The following is a 24262-nucleotide window of genomic DNA, read 5'->3' on the forward strand; positions in this document are numbered from 1 at the left end:
TTAAGGGAACCCCAATTCTCTCATTTCGCGAGGAAACCATCTCCAAAGTTCCCCGCCTAGCCAGCTCATCAGCCCAGCAGTTTCCCTCTATGCCGCTGTGACCGGGAACTAAAATGAGCCTGATGTCGAAGTATTCGGATGCAATCGAGAGAGAAGCCAGACATTCCCCGACCAATCGCGAACGCACAAACAACGAGCCCAAGGCCCTAATTGCCGCTTGCCTATCGGAGTAAATATTTACTTCCCTAACGGTAATTACCGAGGTAAGCAACCAGTCCACCGCTTCCTTAATTGCGGATACCTCCGCTTGGAAAACGCTCCAGTGGTCCGGAAGCCTAAATTTAAATTTGATGAGAGGCTCCTTACGGAATACTCCCCCACCGACTCTTCCGTCTAATTTCGAGCCACCCGTGAATATGTTTGGCATGCCTTGCCGCCAAATGTTGCATCCCCCCTACTCATCCCTTGACATCACCCGTAGTCATTTGTTTTGAAAATAGCTGGACTTTATTCCATTTCAGAATTTTGATCTGTTAGTATTGATATATACCGGATATATCAGAGCGGGGATCATATTCAGTATCGAGACTGTAAAAAATAAAACATGCAGGTATTTTCAGAAAAAAATTTTTAAATTTTCAAATAAAGTAAAAAAAAAAGTTTTAAAATTTTAAATTTTCAAAAAAACATTTTTATTTGAAGAAAACGTTTTTTAAGTAAGAAAAAAAATTATTTTAATTTTCAAATAAAAAAATGTAAATTGCAGCACAGAAACTTTTTAACTTTTAAACTTTCAAAAAACAATTTTTAATTTGTTATTAAAAAAAAACGTCTGCCTTTCCTTTTAAATATATTGGAAGCTAAAAATTCGCCTTAATGCTTCACCAAATGCCAATTACTGAGGTAGTCGAGTTTTATTTCGCCCCAGGCAATTTTTACCAAACTTTTTAGACTACCCAGTATTTTACCAAAAGTACTCGCTCGCATAGCCCATTTACCGTAAATACATAAATGCTTGATTCAAAGATATGCGATATGTGGTTTTAGAAATTTTCCGCATTTTTCGTAATGGTAAATGAACCTTTTTTTTTTGTTCGCACACTCATACATTTTCGTATAAGTTTGTGATATTTGTGTGCTTGTTTCCGTTTGTAAGATTGTAATTTTCTCGACAATTTCACTTTTTTTGATAAGTTACTTGATTACACGCATACATTAGGGGGGGGTAAAGAATTGGAGGCGTATTTAATGGAAGGGAAAGACAGCTTCGATGATGGTTTTCAGCGAGGATTTATAAAGTTGGATTTTTAAAGCTATCTGCAGGCATTTATATAGGCAGGAAAATCGATTTGATATCTTAATTTAAGTTCTTTTTCGCATGGCGTTAAAATTTTTAGTTGCCTGTCTTGGTGCATTATTATAAACTTGGGGTTCTAATATCAGTCAAATGAAAATATGGATATACAGGGTTGGCCATATTAAACTGACCCATTGAGTAACCCTATAACTTTTTACTGTAATTTCAGATCAGCTAATGACATACCGCGTTGGAAGCGTCAGTCGAAGGAGATTTATACCATGAAACAGTACACCCCAATAGAACGCGCTGAAATTGTTCAGCTGTACATTCAAAATTCCTTCTCGATTGTAAAAACGCAACGTGCGTGGAGAAAAAAAAATAAAGTGAAAAGTGCGCCGTCAAAGAACGCAATCAAGCAAATGCACAAAAGATTTTTGTCTTCCGGCACTGTGGCTAATACCCGACGTCCAAATAAAAAGCGGCCAAGACGATCTAACGAAAATATCGCGGCCGTACGAGCCAGTATCGAGTCATCGCCGCGAACGTCAGGTAATCGTCGTTCTGCTCAGTTGGACATCCGTCGGACCACTCTACGACGTATCATTCGTTTGGATTTGGGGATATTCCCGTACAAAATACAACTAAATCAACAACTGTTGCCGGCCGATAAGCCTCGTCGCTTGGAATATGCCAATTTTGTCGTCCGAATGGCCCAAACTGATGAGGATTTTTGGCATCAAATCAATATGAGTGATGAGGCCCATTTCTCCTTGAACGGAACCGTAAATAAGCAAAATTGCCGTTTCTACGCCACTGAAAACCCTCAAATTATTGAAGAGGTACCTCTCCACGACCAAAAAGTTACAGTCTGGTGTGGCATTTGCGCTGATATGGTCATTGGGCCGTTCTTCTTTGAAAATGGTCAACACCAACCATTGACCGTCAATCAAGAGCGTTATCGGGCCATGATAACCGATTTTGTGATGCCGATTGTTCGTGAAAATGGTATGGAGCACTTCTGGTTTCAGCAAGATGGCGCACCACCACACACAGCACGAGCCACCGTCAACTTATTGAAGACTTTGTTCCCTGGCCGTTTGATATCAAAAAGCGGCGATTTTGACTGGCCGCCACGATCACCGGATTTGACGCCACCGGACTTTTTTCTTTGGGGCTATTTGAAATCTAAGGTTTACGTCAACAAGCCAAAGACACTAGGCGCACTTAAGGCCAATATCCGACGGGAAATAGCCGCCATATCGGCCGAGACGCTGGCCAAAACTATGGAAAACGCCGAAAAACGGGCACATTACGCTATACGAGCTAAGGGCGACCACTTGCGCGATATCATATTCAAAAAGTGATGTAAACGAATCTCCTTGAACTAAATTAAATGTTTTTCACAATGAAACACAAAAAAATGTTTCTTTTTCCATATTTTTTTAATAATCACATGGGTCAGTTTAATATGGTCAACCCTGTACTTAGGGTTTGTGATTTAAATAACAGAGTTTCTTGTTCGAAAAATTAAATCAGTTTTATAAATTATCTCAGGGTTTAAGAAAACCACCTTGTTCAAAAAGCTCCCTGCCCAGCGGCCAGTTTACGCAACTGATTTGGGTTCTGTTTTTTTTTTGTTTTTTTGGTAGGTTGACACAACAGTGATTAACCCGGCGAGCGTAAGGTTGGGTGAAATTCACCCAGCCTGTAATAAACCGTTTGATATTTTCTATTCCATACGTCAAAATAAGTTGTGCGTCTGAGTAGCTGCGCGGGGGGAGGTAGGCATTCGTTGTGTTTCATGCCGCAGTTGACCGCCGACTGGCGAGGTGTTTAGATGTTGTCAAAGTTGCGGCCGGGTAAGTTTCACCCACCTTACGCTTCGTGTTACAAATTCGAGTAAATACTTTTTGTTTTATATTCGTTATATTTTAGTTTTTATTTTTTTTTTTCAGCTAAATAATTAATATGTCATACGAAGAAACCCAAAGAAGATTATTGAGGGTTTTCGAAGCAGCTGATCAGGATGATTCTTGTGATGATTCTGGTAGTGACTTCGAAATTGATAATGTTGGCCAAAGAAGCTCTGAAAGTGATTCGGAACAAGAGGTAGGATTACCGAATGAGGAAGAAAACGAAGCTGAGGGATCTGAAGAACGTGAAAGCAATGATAACAGACCATATTTTACTGGAAAGAATGGTACAAAGTGGTTTAGTGTACCAGAAAGGTCTAACGTGCGTACGAGATCAGAAAACATTATAAGGGAAAGGCAGGGCGTAAAAGATATTGGCAAAAATGCAAAGACAGCTGTTGAATGTTGGAAACTCTTTCTTACTGATGAGATTTTGCAAGAAATATTGTTACATACAAATAGTCAAATAAATCTGAAGAGAACTGCTTGTGAAAATAGTCACGTAAAGAAATATATCATGGCAGACTTGTCATCGTCAGAATTAAAGGCTTTTATCGGTCTCTTGTATCTTGCAGGACAGTTCAAAGCAAATAAGCTGAATTTGAAGGATCTGTGGATAAGTGATGGATCAGGGGTTGAGATTTTTAGGACAACGATGACTTTGAAGAGATTTCAATTTATTCAAAACTGTTTACGGTTTGATGATAAGAATACTCGGAGCGAAAGAAAAGCTACTGATAATTTGGCTGCCATTCGTTCTTTTTTCGAGAAGTTCGTAGCAAATTGCCAAATTGTTTATACACCATCTGAGTATACAACTATAGATGAACAACTTCCATCGTTTCGAGGCCGTTGCAGTTTTCGCCAGTATATGCCCAATAAGCCAAACAAATATGGCTTGAAAATATATGCCTTGGTTGATGCAAAGTCGTTTTACGTCATCAATCTTGAAATTTACCCAGGAAAACAACCAACAGGCCCTTACGCTCTCAGTAACAAAGCTTATGATGTTGTGGACAGACTTGTGGCTCCAATTTCCAAAACCAATCGCAATGTCACCTTTGATAACTGGTTTACCAGTTATCCGTTGATGTTACACTTATTGAAAGAACATCGTTTGACAAGCACAGGCACTGTTCGAAAAAATAAGCCCGAGATTCCAAGTCAGATGCTCCAAACGCGTAACCGAGAGATCCCCAGCACAGTGTTTGGATTTCAAAAGGATAAATCTTTATTGTCCCATGTGCCAAAAAAAAACAAGGTTGTTTTGTTGATGTCAACATTACATCACGATGATAGCGTTGTTGCTGATACTAATGGCACACAAAAACCAGAAATGATTATTTTTTATAATCAGACCAAGGGAGGCGTTGATGTTGTAGATGAGCTGTGCACCAACTACGATGTTTCGCGAAATACAAAGCGCTGGCCAATGGTGATTTTCTATGCAGTTTTGAACATGGCTGGTATAAATAGCATAATAGTTTACAAGTCCAATAATAGTAGCAATTTGTCACGCCGAAATTTTCTTAGAGACCTGGGTATTGGATTGGTTTCAGAACATTTACAAAACAGAAAGGAAAATCAGCATTTACCCCGAGAGCTTCGCAAACGAATTCTGGACCAAGTGGATGAACCCTCACACTCACAACGACCTCCAAATAAAGTTCCTAAGCCTATCAGGAGATGTCAAATATGCCCTACTAAAAAAGATCGCAAGACTAAACACACTTGTTATAAATGCAATCGCTATTTATGTATGGAACATGCTGTTTTCACGTGTCAAGATTGCGCTCAAACTGAAGATGATTACGAGAACTCTGAATAACTATATAGTAAAAGTTTTGATCTCATATGTTTCCTAATTTTATAAGCTAGAAGTAAAAGCTATTCGTTTTGTTTTTTTTTAGTTTCTTTTTTTTATAAAATTATAATACTAAGTGTTACACTTTGTTTAAATGAAAGAAAATATTTTTGTTAATTTCATAAATAAAGATTTAAAAATATTTGTTTGCTTTATTTTTCCTTCCCAATCAGTTCTTGGGTTATTACATAATTGTACTAGTAAATAAAAACATATAAAAATATTATGAACACATTAAAATATCTAGCTCAATATATGGGTTTGTTACACCCAGCTTACGCTCAATGTAATAAATATTAACCTTACGCTCGCCGGGTTAACATTTCTACTGAAATTGTATCGCCATTGCCTAACATTTGTCAAAGTTTCGCCGCCTCGAGTAAATCTGCACTTGTTTTCGATGTTTCACAGTTTTGAAAGTGAATTTGATTTTCCAACAACGAGTTTGCATTAAATTTTGTGTTACTCGTAGTTTCAATGTGCGATTCAATAGTGTGTGGATTCAATAGTGCGAAAACCTTAGCAACGTTGGAAAACTGTTTCTGGAATGTTACTCTAAAGAAAACAGCCGACAGCCGTTTACGAGTGACAAGAACGCTTCAGTAGAGATCGTAAGTCCAATGAGGATGACGAACGGAGTGGCAGACCGTCGATAGCGAAAGCTGATGAAAACATCAATAAAGTGAAAGAAAAGTTTATCAATAACCACAAATTAACCTCAGAGAGCTGGAAGAGGACCTGAACATTGCTTATAGATCCGTGCAACCTAACCTAACCTATTCAACCAAATATATCATGTAGATTAGTAAGTGAGAGGTTTCAACTCTCTCTGAGCTGCACTGTGAGAAAATCATTTTCACCGGTCGTTAAATAGCCCTACTATACAGCATAAAATAAATCGGATTTTGTAAAAAAAAATATTTGTTTGTATATGCATCGACAAGCAAAAATATGAAAATTTTCACCGCATACCTCTGATATATTTCCCAAACACGGCGGATATCATAGACTTATGCGTTTCTGCTTTAGATAATTTTATGAGATATCAGCTTATGTGTGTATGCTTGCAAGGAAGATTATAGGCAAGAGATGTTTTCCATTCGAATTACGCGTTTGCGGATATGTTTGTATGTGTATGTGTATATGATTTCGTATGAGTGTATTCATTTGTACATGCACGTTGTACCTATTGTTCATTTATGTTAGTTCCCCTTGCTGTGGATGTTGATGTTGTTGTTATGCGAATGATCAGCATCATCAACCACAAATTCAATACCCAACCCCTACGGCGCATTTGCCGGCAGCATATAATTATTTGATTTCATCTCAATGTCGAACCGCAACAGTCAGCGAGGCTCAATACAATCGACGATGTCGTTAATGTTACTGCTACTGTTAATGTTAAAGTTCCCGATGCGGCTGCTGTTGTTTTCGCTTGCGTGCTCATTGCACTACATGGTTCGGTTGCGTCTACTGTTATGCTGCGGTTTATTATTGGCCTTTCGCTGCTGGTTATTGCTGTAGTTTGTGGTTGAAGTGAGGTGGCTGCTGATGTCGCTATTGCTGCTTCGGCTGATTTCCACACCACCCATTGCCGCAAGCATAGCAGTGTTATTGTTCTTGTTGTTGAAATGATCTTCATTGTATTGGCAAGCCTTTGGCAGCTAATCGGAAATATTCGTGTTCTCTCTGTTGTTGTGGACTTTGATGTGCTGTTAGTGCTGCTGCTGCTATTTCTGCTACTGCTCACTGGTCTATTGTTTCGATGGCGGTTTGTTAGCTGCAGTACAGATACTACCGGCAGTATATTTTGTATTTCAGTGATTTGTTGTTGTTTTCGTTTTTGTATATGCGCTTTACATATGAGTGCGAACAATACTGACGATAAAAAGCAGATTTCAAAAAATACTTCCATTTCCGTAAATGTCACCAGAAGCGGAAGTAGCAGAAACACCATAATATGGCTGTGAAATATGTGAGCCATATGCAGGTTGTACTTAAAATTATTATCAACTTTGTAAAGGGTATTCATGTCGTTTTTGTTGTTGCTGCGCATATTTTTGTTATTTTTTGTATTACTGCCCTTGCAATGCCGTACAAAACTAACAGCATCGCTGTGGTGCTCCCTATTTCTGTTACCACAATCCCTCTTGTTGTTGCCGTCATTTTCAGTGTTGCTGCTATTAGCCTGTGTTTGCCTGCTCCAGCTTTCCTTTTCATTAATACTACTGTAAACATTGTCTACCCTTCGTATACCTCCACAGACTGTAACAGTAACGGCAGCATCAACTCTGTCAAGCGAAGCAGCCACATTTTTCAAGGCGACTACGAATTTTTTTCCCACACTATCCGTCATTTCCCCTACCCTCGACACGTTCGTCAGCATTTGCACTGCTGTTATTTTGATTTTTGTTGCTATTGTTGGTAATACTCTTGTTGTAATGGCGCGTGAAAATAGTGCTGTCAACAAGGGTAACCGCAAAATCAATGCCACATGACGCTGCGTTGGCTCAGCATCTGCTTTCCCTTTGTTTTGCAACTCATTATTTTTCCCATTCGCGAACTTCGCTTTTGCCACTCCGTTCTTTGTTGCCGCATGCAATACTCCGATCCGCCTTATCAGCCACTGAAGTGGCAACCGGAAAACATGCTGCGTATATGCAGCCGCGAATGATTTCCTTGTCGCTGCCCCCTCTTTTAGATCGGACGCCGATGATTGCTCACACGCAGCGGCGAACCGTTGAAGCGAAGAAAACTGATTTTTTGGCTGCTTCTTTAATGGTAGCCAATTATTGTGTTGTTGCTCTGCATGCTGTATTCCTTGGTTTAGCGCTTCTTTCTCCAATTCTTGTGGCTGTTTTTGCCTCTGCTTTTGCTTTCTTTCAGTTTTTTGCTGCTCTTTGCGATGTTGCCGCTGCCGGTGGTACCAATTCGATAAATGCTTGCAAATCCCAAATGATTGCATTTTAATCCAAAGAATTATGCCACCGAGTAGATTATGTTGCGCCAGTGAGTTCGCTGAATTGTGAAAAGCGCCCGGAGGATTACGTACAGGCGTTTGATTACTATCGCTCACCGAATTGCCTGCCACGCCATTGCCTGCAGCAACCAACCAAGAGTAGAATTATGTAAAGAGAGAGAGAGAAAGAGAAGCAAGAAAAAACGCGTTAAGTTAAAAAAATACTCACAACTTATAGCAGAAATAGTAGGTATGAAATTGTTGGTGAGCAAATTTGTTTGTAAGAATATTGTAATGATAATCTTAGCTATTTAGTAGAGTGCAAAAGTAGTATAAATATGAAAAATTTAAGTGGAAACCGTTAGATTGTAAATCTAGGCAAAAAGAGACCATCACTGAAATATTCATATTAACGCATTGAGTGCCATGTCACAAGTTTTTGTGCGATATCTAATAAAGGGTGATTAAGTTTCAAGGGCCGGTGCTGATTTTGAATAAAATACAATTTTTTAAGAAATTATTATTTCTCTTTATTTTGATAATATTGGTATGGCTCAATTACGCATTGAACAAAATATTGGCCAAGTGGTCGCCGCGGCCTTACGGCAGACCTCCATCCGATGGTCCAAATTTTCGATGACGCTGAGGCATAATTGAGGTTCTATGCCGTTAATGTGCCAAATTATGTCATCCTTAGCTCTTGAATTGTTGCTGGCTTATCGACGTACACCTTTTCTTTCAAATACCCCAAAAAAAAAGAAGATCAACGGTGTCAAATCACATGATCTTGGCGGCCAATTGACATCGCCGCGACGTTGGATTCTTCGGCCATCAAATTTTTCGCGCAAAAGAGCCATTGTTTCGTCAGCTGTGTGACAAGTGGCACCGTCCTGTTGAAACCACATATCGTCCACATCTATATCTTCCGATTCGGGCTATAACAAGTTCTTCATCATCTCACGATAGCGAACACTATTCACAGTAACTGCCTGACCGACCTCATATTGCAAAAAAATACGGCCCAATGATGCCGCCGGTCCATAAACCGCACCAATCAGTCACTCTTTGTGGGTGCATTCATTCATTCATTCGGCAATCACTCTTGGATTATCATTCGCCCAAATGCGGCAATTCTGCTTATTGACAAATCCACTGAGGTGAAAATGTGCCTCATCACTGAAGATGATTTTCTTCAGGAAGTGCGCGATATGCATTTTTATTTGAACGCCTGTTTTCATAATAAGCCTGAATAACTTTAACACGTTGCTCAATTGTGTATCCATGGTTCAAATTGAGTTAGTCTAGAATTGAAAAATATCACATGAAATGCAGAAAAAAACTTGACGTTTAGGTGTGGTTCACATTCAACATCGGCCCTAAAAATGTAAGCACTCCTTACTTCGTGGGGTATCACGTCGCACGAAAGCGAACGCTAGGGGTTCTTTCACATTAGAGCTTATTTTTCGCAATCTTGCAACATGGCTATGATGATATTTATGATTAAAGTTCCATGATATAGTAACAGGGGCGGGACTCTATTTGAGATTTTCATCAAATTCGCTTGGAACTCAATGCGTTAACAGAAATAAAGTTCTAAGCTGGCCTACTTCATAACCGCGTTCACCTTGCTTAGGTTATCTGGGGAGGGAAGACAGATTTTATCATAAATCCGCTAGTGTGTTTATGAAAATTAAAAAGATTTGATATCGTTGCAACGGAAATTTAATGGGTAGTTTAGTTTTAACCTTTTCTGATTATGTACGATGCTGGGAAGTATATATACGAGGGGCGGCAAGTAAGTACACTACCTAAGAGTTTGAATTAATGAGAAGTATGGTTTCATATTTTTATCTTTCTATGATATCTGGCTCATCCCATTTCACATCGAGAACATACTGCCTTTATGCCGCTGAAAATATATTCTTTAGATTCTTAAAAACAGATTTTTGTACACATATTTATCTCACTGCCGCACATAGGAGTATTTGTATGAAAAAGCCGGTCATAAGTCGAAAAAAATATGTCTAATCTCATCACAGAAACTATCTTCTTGAAGGTAGATAATCGGTTTATCAAATAACAGACAGACGCCAGAATTTTTACAGGGTTTGGTGCCTGAGCAATCTTCATTGGAACCTAGTTATTGTTTCAACCATAAATTTTTGTTCTCGTCAATCTTATGCTTCCATAATGTGTAATGGTTAACTGTGCTTTTGTTTTGGGAAGTGAACGAAAAAGTCTTTTTTTGGCATGGAAGGGCAAGGTATGTACTTTATGATACAATATATCTTTTAAGTTTCATGACAAGATTGCACTTCAAGTGAGAATTTTTAAGTCCCAGGAAAAAGTTTTTCTCTTTTACTAAAATTTAGCAAACAATAGTGTTTTTAAATAGGTGTCAGACCTTGTCAAGTAAAATTGTCCGTGTGATCGTAATATTTGGACACTTGTCAAATATAAACGGTAATAAAATTGTCCGCGCATGTCCACAATTTTTTTTTCTCAGTTCCAAAAGTATGCACTACAAAAACAGGTTTCTTGGCGAAAATCACTTGTTCCCACTTTTATGACAATTTCCTGAAAGGTTCTTCACAGCCGACACATGTGTTTTTGCAATGTGGATACACATTTTAAATTATTTTTCAGTTGTAATGCTTTTACTTTGTTTTTTTTACAGGGACCCCGAAAACTGTCTTGCGAATGACCCGACGTGAGTTATATAATATTCTGAAAGAATTTAAAGGTATAAAAATACAAGAAAAATTTACTTGGAGGGAAGAACGAGTCGTGCAATTGGCTTCTTGTCCAAAAGAGGAAATGAGTATCGTGAGGTGTTCATTAAAGTTTTTCAAGGCCGAATTTAAATCTAAATGGATAGTTGCTCAATACATGGAAGAAAGGTGTTTGTAAAATAATGACTAATGGTTCAAAACTTTATTAGAATTACCTGAATGTCAGGTACACAGAACCCGGAGCGACCAGTAAAACAGTTTAACGAATTAAGCGACCGAGGCAAACGGAGAAGAACACAAGACTTACGAGATAAGATACCTGTTGAAGAATTAACTTACACAGCACGTGTGAAAGAAGGTACTTCTGGGAATACAGACACGTCAAAAATGATAAAAGATTTGACTGCATCGCCTACTCGGTCTAAGAAATTAAGAAAAGTTATTGAGGCTTCCAAAAAAGAAGTACCTGTCAGGAAATACACGCCTATGGAAGCGCTTCAATTATTTGTTGAAGGCGATTTCACACGATGTCAATGGGAATTGATACAAGGGATCAACAAAGATATTTACCCTTGTTACTCACTCATACAAAAGGCAAAGAAGGAATGTTATCCCGATGAAAATTATAAAACAGTGAGTGAAACCGGATATGAAATTAAACTTCAAGGTTTGCTAGACCATACCGCATCGTGGCTTTGCAAGTATTTAGAGGCAGTTAGATTACCTCAATTGGAAAAGTAACACCTCCTTTTAATTTCAAAATGAGGTTGTGATGGGTCGTATCAGAAGCAGTGTAAACAAAAATTTACAAACAGTGAAGACAGTAACGCCAATATTTTTTGAGTTCACTAGTACCTGTGAGATCGATTGTGTCAATTAATGGAAAATTCAATAAGATTGTTTGACAAAATCCAAAACCAAGTTTAGTAATGTTTTGTCGACCTATCCGAGAAAGATTTATCCATGAAACAAAAGATGTGACAAATGAAGAAATCGTCTACATTGAAGAACAGTGCCAAGAACTCGAAGAAACGATAGTAAATTCTCTTAATGGAGCTACTAAAGTAAACCACACTTTACTGCTTACTACATATTGTAGACGGAGAAGTCTGCAACGCAGCTACAGATACAACATCCACTATGAGGGGCTACATATGTAACCAAACTTCGAAAGATTTTAATAAGCTGAAGAAAACGACTCAGATAAATAACGAAGCACTCAAATTTGTCCTCTCGGTCATCCATGCTAAAATTCGTTTCTTCGAGTCCCTATTTCATTTATCGTATAACTAACATTAAAAAAATGGCAAGCACGTTAAAAAGAAGCGCAAAAAATATTGCAGGAAACCAAAGAAAAAAATCGAAAACGTTTCAGAGAAGAAATGGGTCTCCGTGTTGACATTCCAAAAACCGGTTAGGGCAACACCAACGATGGTAATACGTCAAGTAGATTTTTTGAAGATCCAGAAACCTTTTTTCGGATCACTGGAATTAATCAAGAGCTTATGGCGCGATTAAGAGTTATTTGAAGCGGCTCCTGTTAAGTTTGATAGATATGCCCAAATTACAGCAAAACTTTACACAGACTTGTATGGCTGGCACCCAATGGCTCCTCAACTCCTTAAGGTATTAATACACGGTGCCTTGGTGATCACTCATGCCATTTGGCCAATTGGACAGCTATCATAAGAGGCAGCCGAGGCCAGAAATAAACACTTCCGAAAATATCGCCTGGATTTTTCCCGAAAATTTTTTAGAGTAGAGTGCAACAGAGATATTCTGAACAGATGCCACTAACATCTGACCCATTCTTGAGCTGCACTAGAAAAAAGAAAACTAAAAGAAAAGAAAAGCCGTTTTCTGAGGAGGCAAAGAAACTCCTGATTCCGGTAACACCGGCAATGGACGCAGATTAAGTCACAGCCTATTCAAGTACTAGAAAAAAAAATCATAAACCATTAATTATATGCCGTTTATCAATAACTTACAAAGTAAGTGTGAAATAGATATACCGTTTATTTAAGGGGGGAACCTGGTTTATAAGGTCAAAAAAATCAATTTTTTTTTTTTCGTTTTAAGCGATTCCTAATATATTTCAGAATATTCACACAAAGTTACAGAGCCTAATTCTCAATATTCCCGTAGATACAAAGCCAAAGGTAGGCGAGCGTTAGGTAGTTACGCTGTGACCGGACAGCTATACGACTAGCACAAACGTTATCTTCTTTTCTCGACTTTTCATTTTTATGATTTCTTTGAATTGGCGTACATGAATAAAAAAAACTAATGAACCTTTTGAAATGAATCATAGCTTGTTCCCTTCAGCATTAAATTCTCTTCTATTTGAACTAACAAAATAGATTAAAAAGATTTTTTCAAGATTTTTATACCAAGTTGAAGTTATTTTTTGTTTATAGAAAGGCATTTTTTTCTTTAAAACCTCCAAAACGTTGACATTTTGGAATTTCTTTCAGTTTTCTTAGTTCATCTAGAAAAAATCATGATAATTAGAAATCCATTTGAATTTTTTGCTTTAGATAATAATTACGAGCTGTATCTTGTACGCCAGTTGGAAACTCCAGCGTTGCAGCGCTCTACTAATTTCTATGTTAAACATTTTTTTCAACTTATTTTAACCAGTACAAAAATGGTTTATACTTTTTAAATGTTCATTAAAAGATAGAAAAAACTTTGCAGTGCTAAATTAATTTTTTCCTTAAAAGAAAATTGCAAAGAGATGCAATTTTTAGACCTTATAAACCAGGCCCCCCCCCCCCTTAAATGATCATTTTTACTTAATTTTGTTTTATTATTGTGAAATAAAGGGTGGTTAAATTTCAAGGGCCGATGTTGAATGTGAACCACACCTAAACGTCAACGACACTTCTCTCTTTGCGGTTATTTGAAAGAAAAGGTGTACGTCGATAAGCTAGCAACAATTCAAGAGCTAAAGAATGAGATAATTCGGCACATTAACGGCATAGAACCTCAATTATGCCTCAGCGTCAACGAAAATTTAGAACATCGGATGGAGGTGCGTCGCCGAGGCCGCGGCGGCTATTTGGCCGATATTTTACTTCATGCGTAATTGAGCCACACAAATGTTATCATAATAAGGATTCATTTCTCCAATAATTTCCTAAAAAAATTGTATTTTATTCAAAATCAACACCGGCCCTTGAAACTTAACCACCCTTTAAATTGCCATTATGATTCATAAACGTGTTTTATTAATAAATGTAAAAGCACAAATGAAAAAAGCACTTAATAATTTTCACCGGTTTTTGGACTGAAATACTTTTACAGTACCGGGCCATCGAATTATGACCGATGGTAAAAATTACATCTTTATGGCTTTGAGAGCGAATAAAAAGCAAACGGTTTTAAAGCATTTAAAAAAGTTTACATATTTGTTTTTATTAAAAACTTCTTGACATTTTTGCATTAAAACAATTTATTTTAAACTAATATTTCGTGGCTCCTCCTTTGGCTGTTAAGACGGCCGCAATTCGTTGAGGCATACTGGCGTAGTGTTATTTTCGTCTTAAGATTTTGGTCATTATACCACACATCTTCGATGTTTCCTTAAGCTGTTTTATTGTGGTATTATTCCGCTGGTATACTGCCGATTTGAGGTATGCCCAACAATTTTCGATGGGGTTAAGGTCCGGTGAATTGCCAAGCCATGGCAAAACTATTATTTCCATTGAATTCAGACAATTCATGCTCATCCTGGATGTGTGACATGGAGCTCCATCTTGCATAAAGGTGTATTCGTCTCTCGGACACTTCAGGGTTTCTAAATATGGCATCAAAACGTTTTCCAGCACCTCCACGTACTGGACAGAGCGCATTGTTCCCTCAACAAAATGTAGCAGACCTGGTCCCTCTGAGGTTATACAGCCCCAAACCATAACGCTGGGGGGGGCGGGGGGGGGGGGGGTGTTTGACTCTTGGAAGCACACAGTCTTCAGAATATCGTTCTGCGGCTCTTCTGCGAACAAAATTTGCGGTTTTTGTGACCGCTTCTAATCGGCGTTCATCGCTGAAGATGATCTGTAAGAAGAAAAACACAACCACAAAAAAGTGTGAGTATTCACATCTTCTTACTACTGTAATTTGACAAACGAACAAAATGTTTTTTTTTAACTTACTTTTTTCCAATATTCCGCGTTGAAGTCTCTGTGAAGTTGTGCCCAAAGTTTCCGCCGATTTCGCATACAGGGTGTCAGTTTTGGCTTTCTTGCTGGTCGTCTGCAAAAAAGTCCATTTTCGTATAAGCGTCGTCGTAACGCTCTTTCCGAAATATTTACTCCAGATTCCTGAACCTCTCTTTAAATCATCCGACTTGAAGCATTTCTGTTCCAGAGAACTGTTTGGACGATTTCGCGATCCTGCCTGGTTGAGGTAATGCGTTCTCGGCGACAATTTTGGATATTGTTTGAAGTTACCGCTAAACCGTTGTTGGTATTTTCCAACTTTATGGCAACATTTACCACAGACATTTACTGCAGGATATTCAAACGGGTATTGCTATGTCTGCATAGCTCAGGTTCTTGGCTTTCAAAAGAACTGCAATTTGTTGCTTTTTTCCCGACTTTCGGCCCATTTCAAATTCAAAAGATATGTATATTATGTAAAAAATAAATAATTGGCGCGTTCACTTCTCTTAGGTGTTTTGCCGAGCTCCTCCTCCTATTTGTGGTGTGCGTCTTGATGTTGTTCTACAAATGGAGGGACCTACAGTTTCAAGCCGACTCCGAACGGCAGATATTTTTATGATGAGCTTTTTCATGGGAGAAATACACTTTTGCACTTACTTTTGTTATATTTTAGATATATGTCAATATTCACTATTCAATTCTTTCACTTTTCAGACGATCTCAATTAGTTTTTGTTATGCTCTTCACATAAGATCGAATTAATTCGCACTGGTACTTGCACACTTAACTTTTCACTTATAAGCAAAAAAAACTGATCCTTTTCTAATCGTCGCAGTCCAATTGACCGAAAATTCTTAGAAACATCTAAGAACGGGTTAAAAACCCCTTAATACCCTTTTTCATTTGGAAAAAACCCAAATTAGATTGAAAATTTTACCTGAAATTTGAAGTTTTCAGAAAAAATGCCATCGGTCATAATGGCCAGGTACTGTATATGTGCTGTTCAAAAATCTTCCTTCCCTTAACTTGTTTTTTTAATGAAGAAAAGGAAAAAAAACAATAAAAGCCATGTAAAGTCTGTGAATTCCATCACTTTTAAAGCATGATTTGCCGCACTTGCAAGAATTGTAAATTGCAAAGATTTTTCAAATTTAATCGGGCAATAATATCTTCAAATATTTCTCCTGCACGCCTTCATATAAAACATTCACAATAAAAAAAATATTTAAAATAGTAATACAAACATAATCGGACTTATTAAAAGCCACAATCTGTAAATATTTACATATATTAAATTAAAAACCGCAAGTAGGAGAACAATAACCTCAAAAGCCTCAAATACTTGTGTACACATTTACACAGAAAAAACGCATGACACACAAAAAAGTCACAAAAGGAGAGATCCAGGGGTCAATACGCCTTTCACTTGCGCTCAAGTGGATGTATATGTATATGAGTACATATGCACATTTGTATATGAAACTTTCATATGGCTAAATTTACTACTGCTCATTCCACTTCTCTCTCTCTTTCTCTCTCTACATCTCGCCTCTTTCTCTCATTTTCACTTGTTTGCTCAACCATATCAAATTGCTGAGCTCCACCTCAATAATTTCCATTCAAACATATCAATCATAATTTAACAAAAGGCCAAAACACCAACTAGATTAGAGCCCTATTTTTATCCCTATATAAAGCGCAATTGACAAGGAAGTTGAAGTGTGGTGAACGTGGTTGGCATTTGAGGTGATTACGAGGACAAATACGAATAGGAAAAAAACAAAAATTTGATTGCATAGTTTTACGCTAAGCAAATGTAAACACAAATAGGCACTTAAACAAATTTACGACTATATATAGCACATATTGACGCACATATTTATATACATACTATACATATGTAACGATTGTTTTAGCAGATACCTCCGGCAGGAACTTGCTTTATTTTGTATTATGCGCCTTTGATGTGACTGCTGTCTTAGAAATAAACATCTGTTGTTATCCTTTTCCTTCGTCCTCTGGCGTCTCAACATATTTATGAGCTAAGGATGCTGAAAATGACACTTATCTCAATCGATAGATGTGCATAGATAGGGTCAACTGGTTTAGTGATATTCAATATTACTGAATGTGCCCAAAAGGCTTCAGTGCTTAACTGCACATTAAATGATGATGGCCATTCGACATATAAATTGGGTAGGAAAACTCATGTATGTATGTACTTATTTTTTGTGTAAATAATATCAACATAAAACAGGAGGCTTTCATAGCAGCTAAGAATATAAGTAAATAGTTTCATGAATTTCCTGAAATTACTTAAAGAATTTTACTGTAGTGGATACCAATGAAGTGCTCGTCTAAGCGGTGATACAGATTAAACCAGTTCCCAAGTAATTCGTTTTATTTTGCTCAAGAATATAACTTCGCAATTCGTGTAGTTGCAGTTCTTCCAAGCGAATACCGCTGCCTATTACTTGTCTCTGCGCTATCAGTGAAGGTCACTTCAACGCTGTTTCAAGATACTTACCGTAATCCATTCAAAATCGTCATGCCCATCCTTCCTATGAGTTAGTTGCAATGTGCAATGGCCCTATAATGCATAAGATGCGAGAGCAACACTTTATGGCTACCAAAGTTATAAGTAGATGAATTCTGTCTCTTACCTTACAGCTTGAGTCTTCACTTAATACTTTCAGGGTTCAGCACTCTGAGTATAACCAATTAAAATTGCCACAAATTTAGTTTGGAAAATAACTTTTATTCAATTCAAATTGAAAAATGTGTGCAAATAACACAAAATTAAGAATCAATTTACTTTTGCTTCATATGGCCACCTTTTGCCTTGATTATGGCCTTCAGATGGTTTAGAAACGAATCGCAAGCTACTCGAATGTGACTTGCAGGTATTTTGGTCCACTCGCAGGCAATGGCTTTTTTCAGCGCCTCGAGATTGATGAATCTTTTAGTTCAAACCTTGCTCTCTAAAATGGCCCAAAGAGAATAATCCATCAGACTCGCGTCTGGTGAATTAAAGAGCCATTGTGTGGAAGTTCTGAATTTCGAAACGTTGTTTTTTAGCCATTTTTGTTTCATCCGAGCTTTGTGAGATTGTGCCGATTCCTGTTGAAACGTCCATGGTCTGCCACCTAAATGTTTGTCTGCACACGGCTTTGAAGCAACCTCAAGACTACTTTCCCGATAGTATTTCGCATTTACTTTGACGCCAGGCTCGATGAAAACGATTGGAGGCTACCCATCTACGGTTACAGCGGCTCACGCCATTAACTGTGGCGGGTGTTGCCTACTGGTGGCCACTCGATGACCCCCAATTCTCTTCGGAACGGTCGGTCAAATAAACCCTACCTTTTTGGGAGTTTAAGAATTGCTCAATTTGAAAAATTTTCTCGTCAGAAACACAATATTCGGAAATTGACCGCTTTCGGCCAAGCGAAACAACTCCTTCGCTCTCTCACGTCTGACTTGTTGCTGCTTTGGTGTGAGATCATGCACCTTTTGGATCTTGTAAGGCTTGACTTTGAGATGATTTTCAAGTATGCGGCAGATGCTACGTTCTTTCACGATTTGATTGGCACTTCGTCGTGGATTTCACTCAAGTCGTTTCTTAACGTTTTGAACCATTTCACGTGACGTTGCAGTCTTTTGATGACCCCCTCTATGACGTTTCGCAATGGTACCAGTATCATTGTAAACGAACAAACGCTAGTTGTGAGTTTCCAGCCAAATATAATGCAATCACACTATTGCGTTTGAAATCCATTACTGATTTTTTTTTTTCGCGTTTACTCTCAGCAAAATGCTTTCGCGCGCTTGTAAAAAACTCTCTGGACTGTCATTTAGCCAATAGACAGCTGATGCCCGTGCATCAGCTGCGCTAGCGGTCTAAAGTTGTTAGCACTTCGAGTGCGGGAAACTGTACTACAGTTATCAGGCCACTTAAATTATCTATTTGTTTCCAATACAGAATATTTTAATGGGGTATGGAGTTCAACCTAGTTCAACCCCACCAGCTGCATAGGAGCTCAAATGGCTGTAGGTTTGGCTACGAAGTCTGACTCAAGTACCACGGCGCACTGATACCACGAGAAATAGGAGGGTTTGAAGTTTACCCCAACATGTTAATGGGAACGGAACTTGGCCGAATTTCGTTGTCCCTCTGCGTTGCAAAGTTGCATTACACTCGAATGCTGAATACAAAGAAAGGCAGAAATTTCAGATAGATCTCGAGTGCGGTCACTGTGCCTTGCGTAATTGGCTTTTGATACCTTGGCTTGAGGTGGAAGCGCTTATCTGTGCACTATTTTGATCCGCAGTGCTCTTAAATAACGTGGAATAAGGCCGGTATAGACAGGTACTCACACACTGGACGCCATTCGAAAGCAAGTGTCTGCATAAGTTAGCAGTCAATGGCGTAAGTTCTAGGAAATCAGCCGACATAAAAACTAGGGTTACAGGTTTTCTCCTTATTTTAAATCCTCTGACGCTTGGGTGTAGTGTGACTCTCTTGCCCAAACTATATTGTATTTTCAACTGAAAATATGGTTGAGCTCTTGGCCTTATCCCCACTGGGATTATTAAATAGCCTGCTCTCGATAGTCGTTGGCCACCGAAATTTCATCAATATTGTCATAAATAACAAAAACACAAGCAATAATAACAACGAAAAGATAAATGAGCCAAGTAAAAGGCTACAACGATAAAACCAACAACATAAATTCTACACCATTCTGCTTTACATATACGCGTACATATAAAGTAGAAATAAGGCAACAGCAACATTGGAAAAGGCTATCAAACGCCACTAAAGTGCTGTTGTTGTTGTTGTTTTGACTGCAAGTTCAGTTAAGTAATAAATTGTAAAAAGCTTCAGTGTAGATAAATGTGATAGCAATGCTGACTTACCAACGCAAACGTTGGCGTGGGTTGAATTGCCCTTTTGTGCGTTTGAAACGTTGTTGTTGTTCGAGTGTAGGTATGTATGTTTGCATATACTTAGCCTTTTATTGGTATTGGTTGATACTTATGGCTTAACTGATACACACACGCATACACATGCGAAACAGTTAAACGGCTAAATAAATTTTCATAGACCAACCGATAGGGAAGCGCTAAAGCTACCGGCTAAACAAATGGCCACGGGGCGTATAAGTAATATGCATGCGCGCACAAAGCACTAAATGACCCAACTATGTATTTCAATATACATATATATGTACATAAGTGAGTGCATTGGGATGTATGTATATTTGTTTAGAAAGAAAACAAGACAACAAAGGCGTGTAAATGTGGAAGCAATGAAAAGCTAAGCTGAAAGTAAAGAATAGCAAAGACAAGGGAGATGAATGTATGTGCTCAGCTCAAGTGCGTAAAAATTTTGATTGATCACTTTGTTGCGGACAGCATCATTGGCCTGATGACCGCAAAGGCTTAGGTTAGCCACTCAGACAACTGGCTGGACATGTCTCGCACTTTGCAGTTGTGCGACTGCTGCGTGTTTGGCTACTTGTTTTCTTGCCTTCCTCTGTCCTGGCTTTCTGTCTTCCTGCTGTTCGGTGCTCCCGCTTTTGGCGCATATATCAATGAATGAATGTTATTGTTGCAAAATGTTGTTTTGCTGATAGTGTCAACAACTTGACAGCTGCAACAATGCTTTGTTATTGTTATCGCTGTTACACACTCACTGTTTGCTGATTTTATTCTTGTTGTTGCTGTTGACATGTATTGTTGCCATTCATTAGGTGCAAGTTGTGCGTTCATCGCTTTCACACAGTTGATGATTTATTCCATTAGTATTCCATCAACTGGTTGCGTCGGAGTGTAGATGCACTTGCTACTTGGTTATGAGACAGAAATTTGAAACTTTATGCTTGGTTATGATTATGAGCGATTTGTATGCTGATATATGTTTGGAGCTCATAGCTTTAGCATTCCCTTGTACCTTGAGCCTTAATGTTGCTCAGTTAAGTTATTGCAACTAAGTCTAATTTAATAGAAATTTTGTTATACGCGCTTTCTGTTCAAGGCTTTCCGTAAAATGTTTGTTTGGTAAACTCAGGAAAGTTTTAATAAACTAAAATAAAAGAACTAATAAATTTGCACTTTCTTCAAAATGTGGAATACATACATATACTTATACAACTATTTCCTTTAAAAACAAAAAAATCGCAAATCGATGCCAATTTGTTTCAAAATATGTGACTTCTTCTTGCCGAGATGTAACTATTTTGATACTTGCCAAATCTTAATCAAAACGCTAGTGCTTAAAGTGCTAAAGATAATAAAACTCGTTTTTCTCATGAAATTAGACAAAAGACAACTAGGACAAGGAGCTCCTCCTCCTATTTGCGGCGTGCGTCTTACAGTTTTAAGCCGACTACGGATGGCAAATGTTTTTATGAGGGGCCTTTTCATTGCTGAAATACACTTGGAGATTTGCCATTGCCTGCCGCTTTAGAAAAAACTTTTACTATCACTTTGCTGCTTCATGTACGGAAATTCGAGCCTATGCACTCTTGAATGGTAGTCACATACCAACCCATTCAGCTGCGGCTACAAAAGATTTGCCTTCAGATTTTCCCGCCTAATAAGCACGAATGGCACAGTCCGCCTGACGTGCGAATCAATTTTTTTTTGTTTTGCTTGGCGCCGGGCCAAGGTAGGCAAAGAAAAAGTAACCGTCGGCATCTAAAACTTTTTTGCTCCAGTAAAATTCATCATTCTGAGGCGGCCGTCGTAGCCGAATGGGTTGGTGCGTGATTACCATTCGGAATTCACAGAGAGGTCGTTGGTTCGAATCTCGGTGAAAGCAAAATTAATAAAAACATTTTTCTAATAGCGGTCGCCCCTCGGCAGGCAATGGCAAACCTCCGAGTGTATTTCTGCCATGAAAAAGGAAAAAGCTCCTCCCGTTCGGAGTCGGCTTAAAACTGTAGGTCCCTCCATTTGAGGAACAACATCAAGACGCACACCACAAATAGGAGGAGGAGCTCGGAGCACCTAACAGAAGTGTCCGCGTCAATTATTATTACTTTTTTTTTTTTTAAATTCATCATTCAACGTTATCCACTAGATAAGATGCAGGTTTCATATACCACAATATGTTTATTTTAAGAAGCCGTGAACTTGTAGTCTACCACGAAACTTTGAGTTATCTCAATAAATACTCGTAGCTGCACTACAAACTCCATGGTTGGTTTCCCTCTTTTCTGCCTGGCTTGGTATTCTTCTGCGTAATGTACTGGTTTTCCAACAAGATGCACTTTCAGAATTCCCAACACATTTTCGCTGGGGTTAGCGTCTGTTGACTGGGAAGGTCAGCTCATTTTGTGACGCCATTTTCTTCATTCCATAAAAATATCACCTCAAAACGCTTCGCGTACTTCGCACTCACTTTTGTTTGGTTGCGTTTACGGTAAAGTTTCAAACGACACTAACCTGAGTTAGCACTGGCGTCGTAGCCCTTGAGTGGGACTATTACGCAGCAACAAGCAGAACGAAATATATCTTGAAGTTACAAGAAAAAACCCGGTTCTTTTCTTCTGACATACACTGTATTACAAAGGGTCTTTAAAAGGTGATGCCTAGATGTGAATAGAAAATCATTTCTAGACGATGCCTGTTTTTTATATCAACTTTTAATAAATAAAAAAATTCTCGAAAGCCTTATAGATTGCTTTAAAAATATAAATGATATCCAGCATTATTAACTTAGAATGCAATCTTTTCTTCTTCTTCTTAGTTGGCGCGATAATCGAGTCTGACCGAGTTTTGGCCGAGTTTAACAAAACGCACCGGTCGTTTCCTTCTCGTGCTAACCGGCGCCAGGAGGAAAAACCAAGTGAAGCCAAGTCCTTCCCACCTGATATTTCCAACGCAGAGGCCTTCCTCTTCCTCTGCTACTACCAGCTGGTACCGCATCGAATACTTTCAGAGCCGGAGCGTTTGTATCCATTCGGACGACATGACCCAGAAAACGTAGCCGCTGGATTTTTATTCGCTGCGCTATGTCTATGTCGTCGTAAAGCTCATGCAGCTCATCGTTCCATCGTCTGCGATATTCGCCGTTGCCAACGTGCAAAGGTCCAAAAATCTTCCTAAGAATCTTTCTCTCAAACACCCCAAGCGTCGCTTCATCGGATGTTGTCATCGTCCACGCTTCTGCGTCATACGTTAGGAAGGGCATGATGAGAGTCTTGTAGAGTGTTTTGTTCGTTGAGAGAGGACTTTACTGCTTGCATATTTAGTCCAAAGTAGCACTTGTTGGCAAGAGAGATTGTACGTTGGATTTCAAGACTGACATTGTTATCGGTGTTAATGCTGGTTCCTAAATAATTACAATGGAATTTACTCTATCAGGCATACAAATAAATAGCAGAGTTACAAATTCCCCGGTATTGAGCAGTGCAAATAACTCGAAACTCACTCAATGCTCAACTACTCAAATTTTTAGTTCGGAATTTCCGAGTTTCTGATCAGTTTAAGCAGCCAAACAATTGCCCATTTTTTTACCAACATTTCTTTAGTGTCCCAAATTCGTTAGCATTGTGTATACATAAATTATTAGTAAAACTACAAAAAAGTGCTTCCACAAAGCCAAACTAATCAAAAGCATTTCTCGAATCACTAAAACGCTTGATATACTCGAACTCAAACGCGAAAGTTTTCGAGTAATGAACATCGAACAGATGGGCAAGTACTCGATTCTCGGGCTGTTACCAAATGAGCGAATAAAATCGGGAGCTCTAATAAATAAATTTACTCGTGTGATTGTGTTTTTCGAAAGTGGATTATTTAATTCTTGGCGGAAATGCCCTAAGGCGTTTATCTTTTAATCAATTTACCTACTCAAGTGGTCGAAGCCGAGGCCAAGCATGTATGCAAGTAGTGAGGTACTACTCCGGCTGCGTCAATATCGAGCAATCAATCAGTCATTTCGACGCAAATGTTATTATATTTGACAGCAAATCAATCATTTTTATATGAGTTAAGACTTTGAGATTGAGCGGTAGTGCGCAGAGCTTACGTTCACATGTATGAATGCATATCAATGCCTTAATTGTATTGATGATTGGATGACGGTAGCACTATTACACGAATGTGAGGAGAAATTTTCCAAAATTTGGGCAGAAGTTCGTATAATAGTAACAGAGAAATGTCACTATTTCTAGGTGCCTTTAAAAATGCTAATATGTTGGCGTAAGTTACATATTTAAATAGTAATAAAATGTTGCAGCAAACGAAATTTTCTGTTAGCTCAAATTAAATTGTATGAACAACCTTAATATTTGTCGAGGCACTGTCAGAATATGTTTCG

General features: G+C 38.4%; 2 protein-coding genes across 2 annotated transcripts in view; one reads left to right on the plus strand and one right to left on the minus strand.

Moving 5' to 3' along the window:
- Positions 1 to 3268: 3268 nt before the first annotated feature.
- On the plus strand, positions 3269 to 5041 carry LOC128864714 (piggyBac transposable element-derived protein 4-like). Its single transcript, XM_054104465.1, has one exon. It carries the CDS (start codon positions 3269 to 3271, stop codon positions 5039 to 5041), a length of 1773 nt encoding a protein of 590 aa, XP_053960440.1.
- Positions 5042 to 5993: 952 nt separating this feature from the next.
- Positions 5994 to 24262, minus strand: part of LOC128864479 (uncharacterized) — a 143060-nt gene continuing 124791 nt past the window's right edge. Inside the window, exon 9 of the mRNA XM_054104158.1 lies at positions 5994 to 8176. Within this exon, the coding sequence (XP_053960133.1) occupies positions 6399 to 8176 (1778 nt within the window). The 3' untranslated portion in view covers positions 5994 to 6398. The remainder of the gene's footprint in view (positions 8177 to 24262) is intronic.

This window comes from Anastrepha ludens, chromosome 5, assembly GCF_028408465.1.
Source record: "Anastrepha ludens isolate Willacy chromosome 5, idAnaLude1.1, whole genome shotgun sequence".
Classification (NCBI taxonomy): domain Eukaryota; kingdom Metazoa; phylum Arthropoda; class Insecta; order Diptera; family Tephritidae; genus Anastrepha; species Anastrepha ludens.

Coding starts and splice junctions, on each gene's coding strand:
- LOC128864714 (XM_054104465.1), top strand. CDS start 3,269: ATGTCATACGAAGAAACCCAAAGAAGATTATTGAGGGTTTTCGAAGCA.